The sequence below is a fragment of the Bombina bombina genome, chromosome 4, assembly GCF_027579735.1.
Source record: "Bombina bombina isolate aBomBom1 chromosome 4, aBomBom1.pri, whole genome shotgun sequence".
Taxonomy (NCBI): domain Eukaryota; kingdom Metazoa; phylum Chordata; class Amphibia; order Anura; family Bombinatoridae; genus Bombina; species Bombina bombina.
Genome location: NC_069502.1, coordinates 806032364 through 806052163, shown reverse-complemented (window position 1 = coordinate 806052163; position 19800 = coordinate 806032364). Strand labels below are relative to the sequence as shown.

Sequence of the window (19800 nt, the reverse complement as noted above, 5' to 3'; positions counted from 1 at the left end):
GCCAATGATTTGAATCCCAAAAAAATGACAGTAATTTTTTCTGAATATTTTCTAAAAGTAGAGGGGGCGGATTCAAAACAATCAATCTATGCCACATCATAGAGGCAATTAAGTTATTAATAACTAAAACTCTCCCTCTATATGATAACTGAGACAGCAGCCATTTCCATTTTTGCAACCTCTTTTCTATCCTGTCTAAAACTCCCTCCCAATTCAAATGCATAACTTCATCTGAGCCTAAAAAAACTCCTAGAATCTTAAAACCAGATCTGTTCCACTCTAATTTTTCAGGAAGACTTGGTGGAAAATCCTCACTCCATTCCCCAAGCAAGAGAGTATTACATTTAGGCCAGTTTATTTTTGCTCCTGAAGCGATTTCATATATTTTTTGCCAATTACAGAGCACATTAACATCTTGTTTACTACACACAAACACATATACATCATCAGCATATGCAGATACTTTTATAGAAATAGGAACCTGTATGTGAGGTAAACTTAAACCTACCAGATGGTCTCTTAATTTAATCAGTAAAGGCTCAATTGCAAGAGAATACAGCATTCCAGAAAGTGGACATCCCTGCCTAATACCAGTTTGTACAGGGAAAGGACTACTAAGTTCACCATTAATCCTAAGAAAACTAAATATATTGTTATATAAAAGTTGTATAGCAGAAATAAATTGAGGACCAAAACCATAAGCATGCAAAGTACTGAAGAGGTAATCATGCTCAACTCTATCAAAAGCCTTTTGTTGATCTAATGAAATTATACCCACATTAATATGAAACAATTTGGAAACAGCTATAGAATCCCTTAATAAAGAAATATTATCATGAATACACCTATTAGGAATACTGTAGGTTTGATCAGGGTGCACTACAGAACCTATAACTTCTCTCAAGCGCATTGCCAAAGCTTTAGAAAAAAGTTTATAGTCTGTACATAACAGAGAGACTGGTCTCCAATTTCTTATATCAGTCAAATCACCTTTTTTAGGCAACAGAGTTATCACTGCACTCCGACAACTTAAGGGCAGCTCTCTGACCTGTAAGGATTCCTTAAGGACCAAGTGAACATCTTCACCAATTATAGTCCAGAAATGCTTATAAAAATACACAGGAAGCCCATCAATTCCAGGGGACTTGCCACTGTGCAAACTGTTTAAAGCAGAAGTCAGTTCATCAAATGTTAAAAGTTTTTCAAGGTCCTCCACATCCCGATCCTTGATCTTTGGGAGAGAACAGAGGAGCTGCTGTGTAGCAGAATCGGATCCATTACACACTTTTCTCCTGAACAGTTCTGTATAGAAATCCACAGCAAAGTTTCTTATCTCCTTTTGCTCAGTGAGCTCCAAACCATTTGAGTCCTTTAGACAAAGTATCACTTTCTTTTGTCCATTTTTCTTCTCAAGTTCAAAGAAATACTGTGATGATATGTCCATCTCTGTTGCAACTTGAAAGCGAGATCTTACTAGCACACCCTGAACCCTACTATCCAATAGGTTGGCTAACAACTGTTTTTTTTAACTTTAAATCATCATACAACCCAACATTAAAAGAGCTATCAAAGGCTTTTTGGAGTTGCAAAATTTCCTGCTCCAGAACTCTCATGCTATTATTTACACTTGCAGACATTTGCTGACAAAAAAAACTTTTATTTGTACTTTTCCTATATCCCACCATTGCCTTAATGTTGCAAAATCATTTTTTCTTTCTGACCATTGTTTCCAAAAAAAGGCAAAACATTCTAAAAAACAGAATTTATGTTTACCTGATAAATTACTTTCTCCAACGGTGTGTCCGGTCCACGGCGTCATCCTTACTTGTGGGATATTCTCTTCCCCAACAGGAAATGGCAAAGAGCCCAGCAAAGCTGGTCACATGATCCCTCCTAGGCTCCGCCTACCCCAGTCATTCGACCGACGTTAAGGAGGAATATTTGCATAGGAGAAACCATATGGTACCGTGGTGACTGTAGTTAAAGAAAATAAATTATCAGACCTGATTAAAAAAACCAGGGCGGGCCGTGGACCGGACACACCGTTGGAGAAAGTAATTTATCAGGTAAACATAAATTCTGTTTTCTCCAACATAGGTGTGTCCGGTCCACGGCGTCATCCTTACTTGTGGGAACCAATACCAAAGCTTTAGGACACGGATGAAGGGAGGGAACAAATCAGGTCACCTAAATGGAAGGCACCACGGTTTGCAAAACCTTTCTCCCAAAAATAGCCTCAGAAGAAGCAAAAGTATCAAACTTGTAAAATTTGGTAAAAGTGTGCAGTGAAGACCAAGTCGCTGCCCTACATATCTGATCAACAGAAGCCTCGTTCTTGAAGGCCCATGTGGAAGCCACAGCCCTAGTGGAATGAGCTGTGATTCTTTCTGGAGGCTGCCGTCCGGCAGTCTCGTAAGCCAATCTGATGATGCTTTTAATCCAAAAAGAGAGAGAGGTAGAAGTTGCTTTTTGACCTCTCCTTTTACCGGAATAAACAACAAACAAGGAAGATGTTTGTCTAAAATCCTTTGTAGCTTCTAAATAGAATTTTAGAGCGCGAACAACATCCAAATTGTGCAACAAACGTTCCTTCTTTGAAACTGGTTTCGGACACAGAGAAGGTACGATAATCTCCTGGTTAATGTTTTTGTTAGAAACAACTTTTGGAAGAAAACCAGGTTTAGTACGTAAAACCACCTTATCTACATGGAACACCAGATAAGGAGGAGAACACTGCAGAGCAGATAATTCTGAAACTCTTCTAGCAGAAGAAATTGCAACTAAAAACAAAACTTTCCAAGATAATAACTTAATATCAACGGAATGTAAGGGTTCAAACGGAACCCCCTGAAGAACTGAAAGAACTAAATTGAGACTCCAAGGAGGAGTCAAAGGTTTGTAAACAGGCTTAATTCTAACCAGAGCCTGAACAAAGGCTTGAACATCTGGCACAGCTGCCAGCTTTTTGTGAAGTAACACAGACAAGGCAGAAATCTGTCCCTTCAGGGAACTTGCAGATAATCCTTTTTCCAATCCTTCTTGAAGGAAGGATAGAATCTTAGGAATCTTAACCTTGTCCCAAGGGAATCCTTTAGATTCACACCAACAGATATATTTTTTCCAAATTTTGTGGTAAATCTTTCTAGTTACAGGCTTTCTGGCCTGAACAAGAGTATCGATAACAGAATCTGAGAACCCTCGCTTCGATAAGATCAAGCGTTCAATCTCCAAGCAGTCAGCTGGAGTGAAACCAGGTTCGGATGTTCGAACGGACCCTGAACAAGAAGGTCTCGTCTCAAAGGTAGCTTCCAAGGTGGAGCCGATGACATATTCACCAGATCTGCATACCAAGTCCTGCGTGGCCACGCAGGAGCTATCAAGATCACCGACGCCCTCTCCTGATTGATCCTGGCTACCAGCCTGGGGATGAGAGGAAACGGCGGGAACACATAAGCTAGTTTGAAGGTCCAAGGTGCTACTAGTGCATCCACTAGAGCCGCCTTGGGATCCCTGGATCTGGACCCGTAGCAAGGAACTTTGAAGTTCTGACGAGAGGCCATCAGATCCATGTCTGGAATGCCCCACAGCTGAGTGACTTGGGCAAAAATTTCCGGATGGAGTTCCCACTCCCCCGGATGCAATGTCTGACGACTCAGAAAATCCGCTTCCCAATTTTCCACTCCTGGGATGTGGATAGCGGACAGGTGGCAGGAGTGAGACTCCGCCCATAGAATGATTTTGGTCACTTCTTCCATCGCTAGGGAACTCCTTGTTCCCCCCTGATGGTTGATGTACGCAACAGTTGTCATGTTGTCTGATTGAAACCGTATGAACTTGGCCCTCGCTAGCTGAGGTCAAGCCTTGAGAGCATTGAATATCGCTCTCAGTTCCAGAATATTTATCGGTAGAAGAGATTCTTCCCGAGACCAAAGACCCTGAGCTTTCAGGGATCCCCAGACCGCGCCCCAGCCCATCAGACTGGCGTCGGTCGTGACAATGACCCACTCTGGTCTGCGGAATGTCATCCCTTGTGACAGGTTGTCCAGGGACAGCCACCAACGGAGTGAGTCTCTGGTCCTCTGATTTACTTGTATCTTCGGAGACAAGTCTGTATAATCCCCATTCCACTGACTGAGCATGCACAGTTGTAATGGTCTTAGATGAATGCGCGCAAAAGGAACTATGTCCATTGCCGCTACCATCAACCCGATCACTTCCATGCACTGAGCTATGGAAGGAAGAGGAACGGAATGAAGTATCCGACAAGAGTCTAGAAGCTTTGTTTTTCTGGCCTCTGTCAGAAATATCCTCATTTCTAAGGAGTCTATTATTGTTCCCAAGAAGGGAACCCTTGTTGACGGAGATAGAGAACTCTTTTCCACGTTCACTTTCCATCCGTGAGATCTGAGAAAGGCCAGGACTATGTCCGTGTGAGCCTTTGCTTGAGGAAGGGACGACGCTTGAATCAGAATGTCGTCCAAATAAGGTACTACAGCAATGCCCCTTGGTCTTAGCACAGCTAGAAGGGACCCTAGTACCTTTGTGAAAATCCTTGGAGCAGTGGCTAATCCGAAAGGAAGCGCCACGAACTGGTAATGCTTGTCCAGGAATGCGAACCTTAGGAACCGATGATGTTCCTTGTGGATAGGAATATGTAGATACGCATCCTTTAAATCCACCGTGGTCATGAATTGACCTTCCTGGATGGAAGGAAGAATAGTTCGAATGGTTTCCATCTTGAACGATGGAACCCTGAGAATCTTGTTTAAGATCTTGAGATCTAAGATTGGTCTGAACGTTCCCTCTTTTTTGGGAACTACGAACAGATTGGAGTAGAACCCCATCCCTTGTTCTCTTAATGGAACAGGATGAATCACTCCCATTTTTAACAGGTCTTCTACACAATGTAAGAATGCCTGTCTTTTTATGTGGTCTGAAGACAACTGAGACCTGTGGAACCTCCCCCTTGGGGGAAGCCCCTTGAATTCCAGAAGATAACCTTGGGAGACTATTTCTAGCGCCCAAGGATCCAGAACATCTCTTGCCCAAGCCTGAGCGAAGAGAGAGAGTCTGCCCCCCACCAGATCCGGTCCCGGATCGGGGGCCAACATTTCATGCTGTCTTGGTAGCAGTGGCAGGTTTCTTGGCCTGCTTTCCCTTGTTCCAGCCTTGCATTGGTCTCCAAGCTGGCTTGGCTTGAGAAGTATTACCCTCTTGCTTAGAGGACGTAGCACTTTGGGCTGGTCCGTTTCTACGAAAGGGACGAAAATTAGGTTTATTTTTTGCCTTGAAAGGCCGATCCTGAGGAAGGGCGTGGCCCTTACCCCCAGTGATATCAGAGATAATCTCTTTCAAGTCAGGGCCAAACAGCGTTTTCCCCTTGAAAGGAATGTTAAGTAGCTTGTTCTTGGAAGACGCATCAGCCGACCAAGATTTCAACCAAAGCGCTCTGCGCGCCACAATAGCAAACCCAGAATTCTTAGCCGCTAACCTAGCCAATTGCAAAGTGGCGTCTAGGGTAAAAGAATTAGCCAATTTGAGAGCATTGATTCTGTCCATAATCTCCTCATAAGGAGGAGAATCACTATCGACCGCCTTTATCAGCTCATCGAACCAGAAACATGCGGCTGTAGCGACAGGGACAACGCATGAAATTGGTTGTAGAAGGTAACCCTGCTGAACAAACATCTTTTTAAGCAAACCTTCTAATTTTTTATCCATAGGATCTTTGAAAGCACAACTATCCTCTATGGGTAAAGTGGTGCGTTTGTTTAAAGTGGAAACCGCTCCCTCGACCTTGGGGACTGTCTGCCATAAGTCCTTTCTGGGGTCGACCATAGGAAACAATTTTTTAAATATGGGGGGAGGGACGAAAGGAATACCGGGCCTTTCCCATTCTTTATTAACAATGTCCGCCACCCGCTTGGGTATAGGAAAAGCTTCTGGGAGCCCCGGCACCTCTAGGAACTTGTCCATTTTACATAGTTTCTCTGGGATGACCAACTTGTCACAATCATCCAGAGTGGATAATACCTCCTTAAGCAGAATGCGGAGATGTTCCAACTTAAATTTAAATGTAATCACATCAGGTTCAGCATGTTGAGAAATGTTCCCTGAATCAGTAATTTCTCCCTCAGACAAAACCTCCCTGGCCCCATCAGACTGGGTTAGGGGCCCTTCAGAAACATTATTATCAGCGTCGTCATGCTCTTCAGTATCTAAAACAGAGCAGTCGCGCTTACGCTGATAAGTGTTCATTTTGGCTAAAATGTTTTTGACAGAATTATCCATTACAGCCGTTAATTGTTGCATAGTAAGGAGTATTGGCGCGCTAGATGTACTAGGGGCCTCCTGAGTGGGCAAGACTCGTGTAGACGAAGGAGGGAATGATGCAGTACCATGCTTACTCCCCTCACTTGAGGAATCATCTTGGGCATCATTGTCATTGTCACATAAATCACATTTATTTAAATGAATAGGAATTCTGGCTTCCCCACATTCAGAACACAGTCTATCTGGTAGTTCAGACATGTTAAACAGGCATAAACTTGATAACAAAGTACAAAAAACGTTTTAAAATAAAACCGTTACTGTCACTTTAAATTTTAAACTGAACACACTTTATTACTGCAATTGCGAAAAAACATGAAGGAATTGTTCAAAATTCACCAAATTTTCACCACAGTGTCTTAAAGCCTTAAAAGTATTGCACACCAAATTTGGAAGCTTTAACCCTTAAAATAACGGAACCGGAGCCGTTTTGAACTTTAACCCCTTTACAGTCCCTGGTATCTGCTTTGCTGAGACCCAACCAAGCCCAAAGGGGAATACGATACCAAATGACGCCTTCAGAAAGTCTTTTCTAAGTATCAGAGCTCCTCTCACATGCGACTGCATGCCATGCCTCTCAAAAACAAGTGCGCAACACCGGCGCGAAAATGAGGCTCTGCCTATGCTTTGGGAAAGCCCCTAAAGAATAAGGTGTCTAATACAGTGCCTGCCGATATTATTATATCAAAATACCCAAATAAAATGATTCCTCAAGGCTAAATATGTGTTAATAATGAATCGATTTAGCCCAGAAAAAGTCTACAGTCTTAATAAGCCCTTGTGAAGCCCTTATTTACGATCGTAATAAACATGGCTTACCGGATCCCATAGGGAAAATGACAGCTTCCAGCATTACATCGTCTTGTTAGAATGTGTCATACCTCAAGCAGCAAGAGACTGCTCACTGTTCCCCCAACTGAAGTTAATTGCTCTCAACAGTCCTGTGTGGAACAGCCATGGATTTTAGTGACGGTTGCTAAAATCATTTTCCTCATACAAACAGAAATCTTCATCTCTTTTCTGTTTCTGAGTAAATAGTACATACCAGCACTATTTCAAAATAACAAACTCTTGATTGAATAATAAAAACTACAGTTAAACACTAAAAAACTCTAAGCCATCTCCGTGGAGATGTTGCCTGTACAACGGCAAAGAGAATGACTGGGGTAGGCGGAGCCTAGGAGGGATCATGTGACCAGCTTTGCTGGGCTCTTTGCCATTTCCTGTTGGGGAAGAGAATATCCCACAAGTAAGGATGACGCCGTGGACCGGACACACCTATGTTGGAGAAATTAGGTTTATTTTTTGCCTTGAAAGGCCGATCCTGAGGAAGGGCGTGGCCCTTACCCCCAGTGATATCAGAGATAATCTCTTTCAAGTCAGGGCCAAACAGCGTTTTCCCCTTGAAAGGAATGTTAAGTAGCTTGTTCTTGGAAGACGCATCAGCCGACCAAGATTTCAACCAAAGCGCTCTGCGCGCCACAATAGCAAACCCAGAATTCTTAGCCGCTAACCTAGCCAATTGCAAAGTGGCGTCTAGGGTAAAAGAATTAGCCAATTTGAGAGCATTGATTCTGTCCATAATCTCCTCATAAGGAGGAGAATCACTATCGACCGCCTTTATCAGCTCATCGAACCAGAAACATGCGGCTGTAGCGACAGGGACAACGCATGAAATTGGTTGTAGAAGGTAACCCTGCTGAACAAACATCTTTTTAAGCAAACCTTCTAATTTTTTATCCATAGGATCTTTGAAAGCACAACTATCCTCTATGGGTATAGTGGTGCGTTTGTTTAAAGTGGAAACCGCTCCCTCGACCTTGGGGACTGTCTGCCATAAGTCCTTTCTGGGGTCGACCATAGGAAACAATTTTTTAAATATGGGGGGAGGGACGAAAGGAATACCGGGCCTTTCCCATTCTTTATTAACAATGTCCGCCACCCGCTTGGGTATAGGAAAAGCTTCTGGGAGCCCCGGCACCTCTAGGAACTTGTCCATTTTACATAGTTTCTCTGGGATGACCAACTTGTCACAATCATCCAGAGTGGATAATACCTCCTTAAGCAGAATGCGGAGATGTTCCAACTTAAATTTAAATGTAATCACATCAGGTTCAGCTTGTTGAGAAATGTTCCCTGAATCAGTAATTTCTCCCTCAGACAAAACCTCCCTGGCCCCATCAGACTGGGTTAGGGGCCCTTCAGAAACATTATTATCAGCGTCGTCATGCTCTTCGGTATCTAAAACAGAGCAGTCGCGCTTACGCGGATAAGTGTTCATTTTGGCTAAAATGTTATTGACAGAATTATCCATTACAGCCGTTAATTGTTGCATAGTAAGGAGTATTGGCGCGCTAGATGTACTAGGGGCCTCCTGAGTGGGCAAGACTCGTGTAGACGAAGGAGGGAATGATGCAGTACCATGCTTACTCCCCTCACTTGAGGAATCATCTTGGGCATCATTGTCATTGTCACATAAATCACATTTATTTAAATGAATAGGAATTCTGGCTTCCCCACATTCAGAACACAGTCTATCTGGTAGTTCAGACATGTTAAACAGGCATAAACTTGATAACAAAGTACAAAAAACGTTTTAAAATAAAACCGTTACTGTCACTTTAAATTTTAAACTGAACACACTTTATTACTGCAATTGCGAAAAAACATGAAGGAATTGTTCAAAATTCACCAAATTTTCACCACAGTGTCTTAAAGCCTTAAAAGTATTGCACACCAAATTTGGAAGCTTTAACCCTTAAAATAACGGAACCAGAGCCGTTTTGAACTTTAACCCCTTTACAGTCCCTGGTATCTGCTTTGCTGAGACCCAACCAAGCCCAAAGGGGAATACGATACCAAATGACGCCTTCAGAAAGTCTTTTCTAAGTATCAGAGCTCCTCTCACATGCGACTGCATGCCATGCCTCTCAAAAACAAGTGCGCAACACCGGCGCGAAAATGAGGCTCTGCCTATGATTAGGGAAAGCCCCTAAAGAATAAGGTGTCTAAAACAGTGCCTGCCGATATTATTATATCAAAATACCCAAATAAAATGATTCCTCAAGGCTAAATATGTGTTAATAATGAATCGATTTAGCCCAGAAAAAGTCTACAGTCTTAATAAGCCCTTGTGAAGCCCTTATTTACGATCGTAATAAACATGGCTTACCGGATCCCATAGGGAAAATGACAGCTTCCAGCATTACATCGTCTTGTTAGAATGTGTCATACCTCAAGCAGCAAGAGACTGCTCACTGTTCCCCCAACTGAAGTTAATTGCTCTCAACAGTCCTGTGTGGAACAGCCATGGATTTTAGTGACGGTTGCTAAAATCATTTTCCTCATACAAACAGAAATCTTCATCTCTTTTCTGTTTCTGAGTAAATAGTACATACCAGCACTATTTTAAAATAACAAACTCTTGATTGAATAATAAAAACTACAGTTAAACACTAAAAAACTCTAAGCCATCTCCGTGGAGATGTTGCCTGTACAACGGCAAAGAGAATGACTGGGGTAGGCGGAGCCTAGGAGGGATCATGTGACCAGCTTTGCTGGGCTCTTTGCCATTTCCTGTTGGGGAAGAGAATATCCCACAAGTAAGGATGACGCCGTGGACCGGACACACCTATGTTGGAGAAATTGCATATCCTTTAAAAGCTGACAATTAAAATGCCAATATGAACTATGGGTGGAAGTTGATGGCAGAACTAAATTACAAAGAACCATTGCATGATCAGAAAAAACATTAGGAACAATCTGACAATCAATAAAAATATTTGAATTATGCTTAAAAACATAAAATTTGTCCAGTCTAGCAGCAGAAATACAATTTTCACTTAAACTGACCCAAGTGTATTGTGTAATTTTTGGGTTAAACATTCTCCAGACATCAACTAAATCATTAACATTTAAAACAGAAAGCAGTTCTTTAGCAGACATTGGGGAAGGCTCCAAATGATTCCTGTCAATTTTAAAATCTACAGTGCAATTAAAATCTCCCCCTAGCAGCAGCACAGTCCCTAACTGAATACAAGTTAAAGCTTTGCTTAAAGTTTGTAAAAAAGTAACCCTTTCTGTAGCAACACAAGGTGCATAAACATTCATAAAACAAAATTTAACCCCTCCAAATACAGCCTCAACCTTTAGAAGCCTTCCTTTAATGATTTCTTCAACTACTACAGAATCTGGTTCTATATTTTCAGAAAAAAGAATTGCAACTCCTGCACTTGTATTAGAGCCATGACTGAGAAAACACTTCCCTCTCCATTCTCTAAACCACACACTCTCATTAGTTAAATCTGTATGAGTTTCTTGTAACAAAGATATCTTCACTTTTTTTTGTATTGAATATGAAAAAATTGTAGCTCTCTTCTCACTACCTCTACACCCATTAACATTTAATGTCCCACAGGACATCTTATTCACATTTTTACCCATCACAAAACATGAAGTAAGCAGAGGAAAGAGTAAAAAAACAAATGCCTGCTAATCATCATTACTCTTTAGGGAAAGACGAACCTTTTGTAACAATTTTTTTTAAACGATACCTATTTTGTTTACTGAGCTCTTCCTCACTAGCACGTTTAAAATAGAACTCTACAGAATCTACAAACTTCACAAGATCAGGAAATGAATTCTGTATTTCAACATTCTTTTTCCTTTTAGTAATATCTAAAAATTCATTAATACTCTGCAGAGAATAACTAGCAGTCATAGTTTGAGCTGCAGGTAGAGAAACCTGAGAATCAGAAATTTCAACATCTTCCTCACTCTCTGAAAATGCTGCAAGAGCAGCTGGGGAATCATTAGCCACAGGTGTTCCTTCAGTAGTCTGCAAAACTGGGGGATTAACACTTTGTGAACTCGGCTCATCAGCTTTATCACTTACTTTTACTGAACTAGTTACAGAATTATTATTGCATCCAGCTTTTTCCTCCTTATCAACACTTTTACTTTCCTTCACCTCATCACCAACTGCATTTTCTATATTCTTATATGAAACATCCTCTTTATTCCCTTCCACAACTGAGATTTTATTTTCTTCCATTTGATTCCCACTTATTTCATTAAATCTCTTAACCTTTTCTCTCCCTACCTGAATGAGCTCAGATTTAAAAGGCCTGTTCTTACTCTGCACTTTATCAGTTACAGCTAAATCTTTTTCCTGCAGTTTAGAAAGAGAAACTACAGCTTCCTGCTCCATTTTCTCATCTTGCTCACTGTCCTCAGATAAAGAAGACTCCCCTGATTCCAAATCAGAAACCAAATTCTCTTGCTCATTTGCAGCAATTTCAGCTGCTGCTTTCTGCTTTAGATCAGGGCAGTCCTTAATTAGATGTTCAGAGCTTTTACAACTAAAACAGCGCATTTGCTCAGTACTAGCAAAAACAATATAGTCACATTCATCCAACTTGTACCTTAAAGCAACATTTAAAGTTTTGTTACTGTCCTTAAGTATCATAAAAACCGGTCTTCTAAAGGACATAACATGCTTAATCTCATTTGCTTTACATGCTAAAGGAACCATGTGAATGGGACTAGTCAATTTCCCATAACGAGATAAATCATGAGCTAGTTGTTCATTTCTCAAAAAAGGAGGCACATTAGAAATAAGCACTTTCACAGTTGGAGTAGATAAGGGTAGAACCGTATAAAAAACTCCAAAAATGACAACACCCTCAGAAATTACTTTGTTAGCTAGCTGTTCAGTGCTCACAAAAACAACCACTGATTTATTCATTCTTGATGCAGACTTAATATTACTGCAACCAACAACTTTCCCTACAGCTAACACACAATTCTCAACATTAACATCATTTCCAGGGCTAATCCTGACCCCATGCCTTCTGGTCAAATTCTCAAACCTAAATACATTGGGACAGCTTCCCCCTGAAGTTGAAGCCATTCTGGGCTAGCCCCAGAAAAAAAACCCTAACCAACAGCAAAAAAACAGCAAGCTAAGCCAAGCTACACTGCAACACACAGCCTCAGTCAGTGCTCTCACACCAAGCTCCTCCTCTAGAGAGAGAGAAAAGAGAGAGAGAGAAAAGAGAGAGAGAGAAAAGAGAGAGAGAGAAAAGAGAGAGAGAAAAGAGAGAAAAGAGAGGAGAGAGAGAGAGAAAAGAGAGGAGATAAAAGAGAGAAAAGAGAGAGAGAGAAAAGAGAGAAAAGAGAGAAAAGAGAGAAAAGAGAGGAGAGAAAAGAGAGAAAAGAGAGGAGATAAAAGAGAGAAAAGAGAGAGAGAAAAGAGAGAGAGAAAAGAGAGAGAGAGAAAAGAGAGAAAAGAGAGAGAGAGAAAAGAGAGAAAAGAGAGAGAGAAAAGAGAGAAAAGAGAGAAAAGAGAGAAAAGAGAGAAAAGAGAGAAAAGAGAGAGAGAAAAGAGAGAAAAGAGAGAAAAGAGAGAGAGAAAAGAGAGGAGATAAAAGAGAGAAAAGAGAGAAAAGAGAGGAGATAAAAGAGAGAAAAGAGAGAAAAGAGAGGAGATAAAAGAGAGAAAAGAAAGGAGAGAGAGAGAGAGAGAGAGAGAGAGAGAGAGAGAGAGAGAGAGAGAGAGAGAGAATGAATATGTATGTATTATTCGCATGAAGTAGAGGATGAGAGAGAAGAGAGGGTATGTGTGTGTAGTATTCAAATAAAGCAGAAGGTGAGAGAGAAGAGAGGGCATGTGTATGTACTGTACTATTCACATAAAGCAGAGGGTGAAATCATTTTAGGATCAGAGTTTTCTAATTGTGATTCTTATACCATAGATCACTCACCTGCAGAAACATCTGATGGCTGGATAGTCGATACAAGTTCTCCATGTGCTCCTGTGACTAGATTTTCATCACTGTCATCTGTTAGTTCTAATAAAGAATAACATTTCCTTAGGTAATCATGAAACAATGTATTTTTTTTTTTTAAAGATGATCTTTTATTGGATAAACCTACTTTTAAGTCAGCCTATGCACATCACAAACTAAGAAATGCATTTCCTGCTAGGCTGTTGCATAAATACGTTTTTGTGTATAATAATATTAATATATAATTGCATTATTAATGTTCCTGACAAACTTTTTTGCCTCTCACACCTCTGTACAAAATCTTTATAATCAGACAGCTCGTTAGATCACACATGACAGATTCACAGTAGATTAGCTCTGTGTCAGTCACGTCAGTAGTGTTTGTGCATTTCCTGAGTGAGATATTTATTACTACACAGCATTACCTGAGCTCTCATTCCCTGGGATCTCCATAGTCCTTAGTGCTTGGTGAGTCTCCAGCATGACGTCCTTGTAAAGCTCCTTGTGTCCCTCTATATACTCCCACTCCTCCATAGAGAAATACACAGCAACATCATCACACTTTATAGGCACCTGAAACACACACAACTCATTCAGCGCTGACACAGGGACTGGTTCTGTCACACTTTTACTGACAGAGCCAGAATAATGTTACTTAAGTGATGGTAAATTCGCCCAAACTGCTCCACATATTTGGAAAGGTCTTCTCCTAACTAGCATATCGATAGGCTTATTTATTACAAAAGTCATCAGTACACTAAATAATGTTTGTTTAATTCCTGCTACATTACCTCATTGAATGCAGCCTCTCTCTACGATTTTTGATTATGCTTATTTGAGTGGCAGCTCTTCTGGCCAATCAGAGCATGCACCACATGTAAATGTATAACAGCACACTCCCGTGCTTGGAACTCTGTCATCAACTTGAAATGCGCATGTGCTACTCCTTACGCATTTTGTGCAACAGAAGAAGTGAATTTGCTTTACGGGTTTGTGATTCACTTGGATCCATCTGCAAGGATATCAGCACGTGTAGTATCCGTGCTCCACCAATATTTTATCTATTCTTCGGTGAGTTTGTCAATCAATCTAAAGGATTATGACAGCAAATCTACTTCTGTTGCGCAAATAGCGTAAGTAGTAGCGCATGCGCATTTCAAGTTGACAGGAGCGCTATACATTTACATAGAAGAGCTGCCACTCAAATAAGCATAATCAAAAATCTTAGAGAGAGGCTCCATTCAATGAGCTAATGTAGCACGAATAAAACCAACATTATTTAGTGTATTGATGACTTTTGTAATAAATAAGCCTATCGATATGCTAGTTAGGAGAAGACCTTTCCAAATATGTGGAGCGTTTGGGCGAATTTACCATCACTTTAGAACATGCAGAGACACAGACAGCAGGTTGCAAATACACAGGGCCAGGTGAGCCAGCAATGGGAGTCACTGTGCCCTAACGCTGGTATAATGTCACAATCCCCAGCAGAGCTCATCTCTCTGCTCATCTGGTGAATGGTGCTGTGGGGGAGGATAATGGTACAGAGAACAAGCAAAGACACAGACAGAAGGTAGAACATATTAATAGGGCTGTATAGGAGCCACTGTTACCTGATATGGTATAATGTCACATTCCCCAGCAGTGCTCACACAAGATACAAGTGCTGTCACTAATTTAAACTAATTACTAGGGACTGAGTACAAGTCTAGTGATACTGATTGTGTGAGGTGCACTACTGTGTTCTAGTCCTCGCACCATCAGTATTGCTTGATTTGGCATTAGAGTTTATTAGTTAAAAAAAATCTAACAAAAGACTTGTTTGTTTGGCAGCTAAATAAGTGCATCCAGTATTAATAATAGGACTAGATAATTAGCAGCTAGACAGATTTACCATTATATCACCAGAAGATTATCCCATGCACAGTGTATATGATAATATGCTTTTAATAGCTGGTGTAAAGTTATACTATCACATAATCTGCTGTACCCTTATTATGCTTAAACCCTAAACTGCCAGACCCTCAATTATAATAAACCCACTAACCACCATTAACCCCTTAAGTGCGGGGATCTGTTTGTTTTTTTTAAATGTGGCAGTTTTGTGTTGATTGTAAATTCTGAAAATATTATATAAATTTTTGGGATGTGTTTGGAATTATATATAGTATTATATTCATGTTTACTGGAGTTTAATTTCAGATTTCCTGTGCTTTTAATGAGAATATATATATATATATATATATATATATATATATATATATATATATATATATATCCAAAATTCCAGATCTTGCCCACAAGTGGAAAACTGCCTGGGTGCAACTTTAAACAACAAATAGCAGCCAAAAGAAAGTGCACTCTCAGGTCTTTCCATCAATAAAGTAACCTTTGCTGTGAAAGACCTGAGAGTGCACTTTCTTTTGGCTGCTATATATATATATATATATATATATATATATATATATATATATATATATATATATATATATATATATATATATATATATATATATATATATATATATATATTATACACACATATACACACACACATATACACAACATACATACACAAAAAAAATGTTTAGGCACCAATGACAATTTCCATATTTGCATGAATTTCATTTATAAATAATTGGGTGTTTGGAACAGCAATTTCATTTTGATCTATCAAATAACTGGAGGACACAGTGATAATCCAATAAACCTAATTTCACTATTGAAATAACAGAAAATGTGCAATATGCATCAAAACGAAATTAGACAGGTACCTAAATTTAGCCCCATTTTGAATACCTTTAACTACCTAGCACTGATTAATTGGAACACACAATTGGTTTGGGGAGCCCATTAAGCCTTGAACTTCATAGACAGGTGCATCCAATCATGAGAAAAGGTATTTAAGGTGGAAAATTGCAAATTGTTGTTCTCTTTGACTCTCCTCTAGTGGCAACATGGGGCCTCAAAACAACCCTCAAATGACCTGAAAACAAAGATTGTTCAACATTATGGTTTAGGGGAAGGCTACAAAAAGCTATTGCAGAGATTTAAGCTGTCAGTGTCCAATATGAGGAACATAGTGAGGAAATGGAAGACCACAGGCACAGTTCTTGTTAAGGCCAGAGGTGGCAGGCCAAGTAAAATATCGGAGAGGCAAAGGCAAAGGATGGTGAGAACAGTCAAAAACAGCCCACAGACCACCTCCAAAGACCTACAACATCATCTTGCGGCAGATGGTGTCACTGTGCATCCTTCAACAATTCAGCGCACTTTGCACAAGGAGAAGCTGTATGGGAGAGTGATACGGAAGAAGCCTTTTATGCACACACGCCACAAGCAGAGTCGCTTGAGGTATGAAAACGCACATTTTGGCAAGCCAGCTTCATTTTGGAAGAAGGTGCTGTGGACTGATGAAAAAATAATTTACATAAGAATTTACAAGATAAATTAATTTCTTTCATATTGGCAAAAGTCCATGAACTAGTGACGTATGGGATATACATTCCTACCAGGAGGGGCAAAGTTTCCCAAACCTCAAAATGCCTATAAATTACACCCCTCACCACACCCACAATTCAGTTTAACGAATAGCCAAGTAGTGGGGTGATAAAGGAGTAAAAAGCATCCACAAAGGAATTTGGAAATAATTGTGCTTTATACAAAAAAAAAAAAAAAAATCATAACCACCATAAAAAAGGGTGGGCCTCATAGACTCTTGCCAATATGAAAGAAATGAATTTATCAGGTAAATTCTTACATAAATTATGTTTTCTTTCATGTAATTGGCAAGAGTCCATCAATACCCAAGATGTGGCACTCCACGCAAGAGTCACTAGAGAGGGGGGGGGGGGGATAAAAATAATCCACAACCCAAAATATAAGTTTATTCTTATAATGAAAAGAAAAACTTAAAAATATCAGCTGAAGAATCAAACTGAAACAGCTGCCTGAAGAATTTTTCTACCAAAAACTGCTTCTGAAGAAGCAAATACATCAAAACGGTAGAATTTAGTAAATGTATGCAAAGAGAACCCAGTTGCTGCTTTGCAAATCTGATCAACTGAAGCTTCATTCTTAAAAGCCCACGAAGTGGAGACTGATCTAGTAGAATGAGCCACAATTCTGAGGTGGGGCTTGACCTGACTCCAAATAAGCTTGGAAAATCAAAAGCTTAACCAAAAAGCCAATGGCAGAAGCCTTCTGACCTTTCCTAGAACCAGAAAATATAACAAAAAGACTAGAAGTCTTCCTGAAATGTTAGTAGTTTCAATATAATATTTCAAAGCTCTCACCACATCCAAAGAATGTAAGGATCTTTCCAAAGAATTCTTAGGATTAGGACACGAAGAAGGGACAACAATTTCTCTACTAATGTTGTTAGAATTCACAACCTTAGGAAAAAAGTTAAAAGAAGTCTGCAAAACTGCCTTATCCTGATGAACTATCAGAAAAGGAGATTAATAAGAAAGAGCAGATAACTCAGAAACTCTTCTAGCAGAAGAGATGGCCAAAAGGAACTACACTTTCCAAGAAAGTAGTTAAAATGTCCAAAAAAATGCACAGGCTCAAACGGAAGAGCCTGAAAAGCCTTCAAAACCAAATTAAAACTCCAAGGAGGAGAGATTGGTTTAATGACAGGCTTGATATGAACCAAAGCCTGTACAAAACAATGAATATCAGGAAGTTTAGCAATCTTTCTATGAAATAAAACAGAAAGAGCAGAGATGTGTCCCTTCAAGGAACTTGCAGACAAAATCTTATTCAAACCATCCTGAAGAAACTGTAAAATTCTAGGAATTCTAAAAGAATGCCAAGAAAATTGATGAGAACACCATGAAATGTAAGTCTTCCAAACTCGATAATAAATCTTTCTAGAGACAGATTTACGAGCTTGTAACATAGTAATAATCACCGAGTCAGAGAAACTTCTATGACTTAGCACTAGGCGTTCAATTTCCACACCTTCAAATTTAATGATTTGAGATCCTGATGAAAAAACAGACCTTGAGACAGTAAGTCCGGCCTTAATAGAAGTGGCCAAGGTTGGCAACTGGACATCCAAACAAGATCCACATACCAAAACCTGTGAGGCCATGCTGGAGCCACCAGCAACACAAACAATTGTTCCATGATGATTTTGGAGATCACTCTTGGAAGGAGAAATAGAGGCGGGAAAATATAAGCAGGTTGATAACACCAGGGAAGTGTCAACGCATCCACTGCTTCCGCCTGAAAAACCCTGGACCTGAACAGGTATCTGGGAAGTCTCTTGTTTAGATGAGAAAACACATCTGGATGGAGAGACCACTCCCCCGGATGTAAAGACTGACGGCTGAGATAATACACCTCCCAATTGTCTACACCTGGGATATGAACTGCAGAAATTAGACAGGAGCTGGATTCCGCCCAAACAAGTATCCGAGATACAGTCCCCAAGCTATGAAAGAAGTAAGTCCCACCCTGATGATTGACATATGCCACTGTTGTGATATTGTCTGTCTGAAAAAACAATGAACGGTTCTCTCTTCAACAGAGGCCAGAACTGAAGAACTCTGAAAACTGCACGGAGTTCCAAAATATTGATTGGTAATCTCGCCTCTTGAGATTCCCAAACCCCTTGTGCTGTCAGAGATCCCCAAACAGCTCCCCAACCTGAAGACCTGCATTTGTTGTGATCACAATCCAGGTTGGATGAACAAAAGAAGCCCCTTGAACTAAACGCTGGTGATTTAACAACCAAGTCAGAGAGTATCGAACATTGGGATTTAAGGATAATAATTGTGATAACTTTGTATAATCCCTGCACCATTGATTCAGCATACAAAGCTGGGGAGGTCTCATGTGAAAACGAGCAAAGGGAATTGCGTCCGATGCTGCAGTCATGAGACCTAAACTTCCATGCACATAGTCACTAAATGGAATGACTGAGACTAGGGTTCCGACAGGCTGCAACCAATTTAAACGTCTCTTGTCTGTTAGAGACAGAGTCATGGACACTGAATCTATCTGTAAGCCAAAAAAAGGCGACCCTTGTCTGAGGAATCAAGAAACTCTTTGGTAAATTGATCCTCCAACCATGTTTGTGAAGAAACAACACTAGGAACTGAAAATGATCTGACTAAATCAGAATATTAAGGTATACATCCTGCAAGTCTATTGTAGACATAAAATGTCCTTGCTGAACAAAAGGCAGGATAGTCCTTAAAGTCACCATTTGAAAGTTGGTACTCTTACATAACGATTCAAAATTTTCAGATCCAGAACAGGTCTGAATGAATTTTCCTTCTTTAGGACAATGAATAGATTTGAATAAAACCCCAGACCCTGAAACACACTTCAGGAAAGCCTGAGCATTTACTGGATTTGCTGGGATGCGTGAGAGAAAAAAAATCTTCTCTCAAGAGGTCTTACTCAGAATCCTATTCGATAACCCTGAGAGACAATGCTCTGAAACCATTGATTTTAGACAGAATTTATCCAAACATCCTTGAAAAAAAATCCTTAATCTGCCCCTTACCAGCTGAGCTGGAATGAGGGCTCACCTTTATGCAGACTTAGGGGCTGGCTTTGGTTTCTTAAATGGTTTGGATTTATTCCAATTTGATGAAAGTTTCTATTTGGAAACAGATTCCTTGGGGGAAGGATTAGGTTTTTGTTCTTTATTTGACAAAAAGAACAA

General features: G+C 40.1%; 1 protein-coding gene across 1 annotated transcript in view; it reads right to left on the bottom strand.

The window, feature by feature from the left end:
• LOC128657888 (gastrula zinc finger protein XlCGF53.1-like) overlaps positions 1-19800 on the bottom strand; it is a 129285-nt gene that overhangs the window by 89825 nt on the left and 19660 nt on the right. Inside the window, exons 4-5 of the mRNA XM_053712315.1 lie at positions 13544-13691; positions 13095-13181 (exon numbers count right to left, since the gene is read on the bottom strand). Of these exons, the coding sequence (XP_053568290.1) occupies positions 13095-13181; positions 13544-13691 (235 nt within the window). The remainder of the gene's footprint in view (positions 1-13094; positions 13182-13543; positions 13692-19800) is intronic.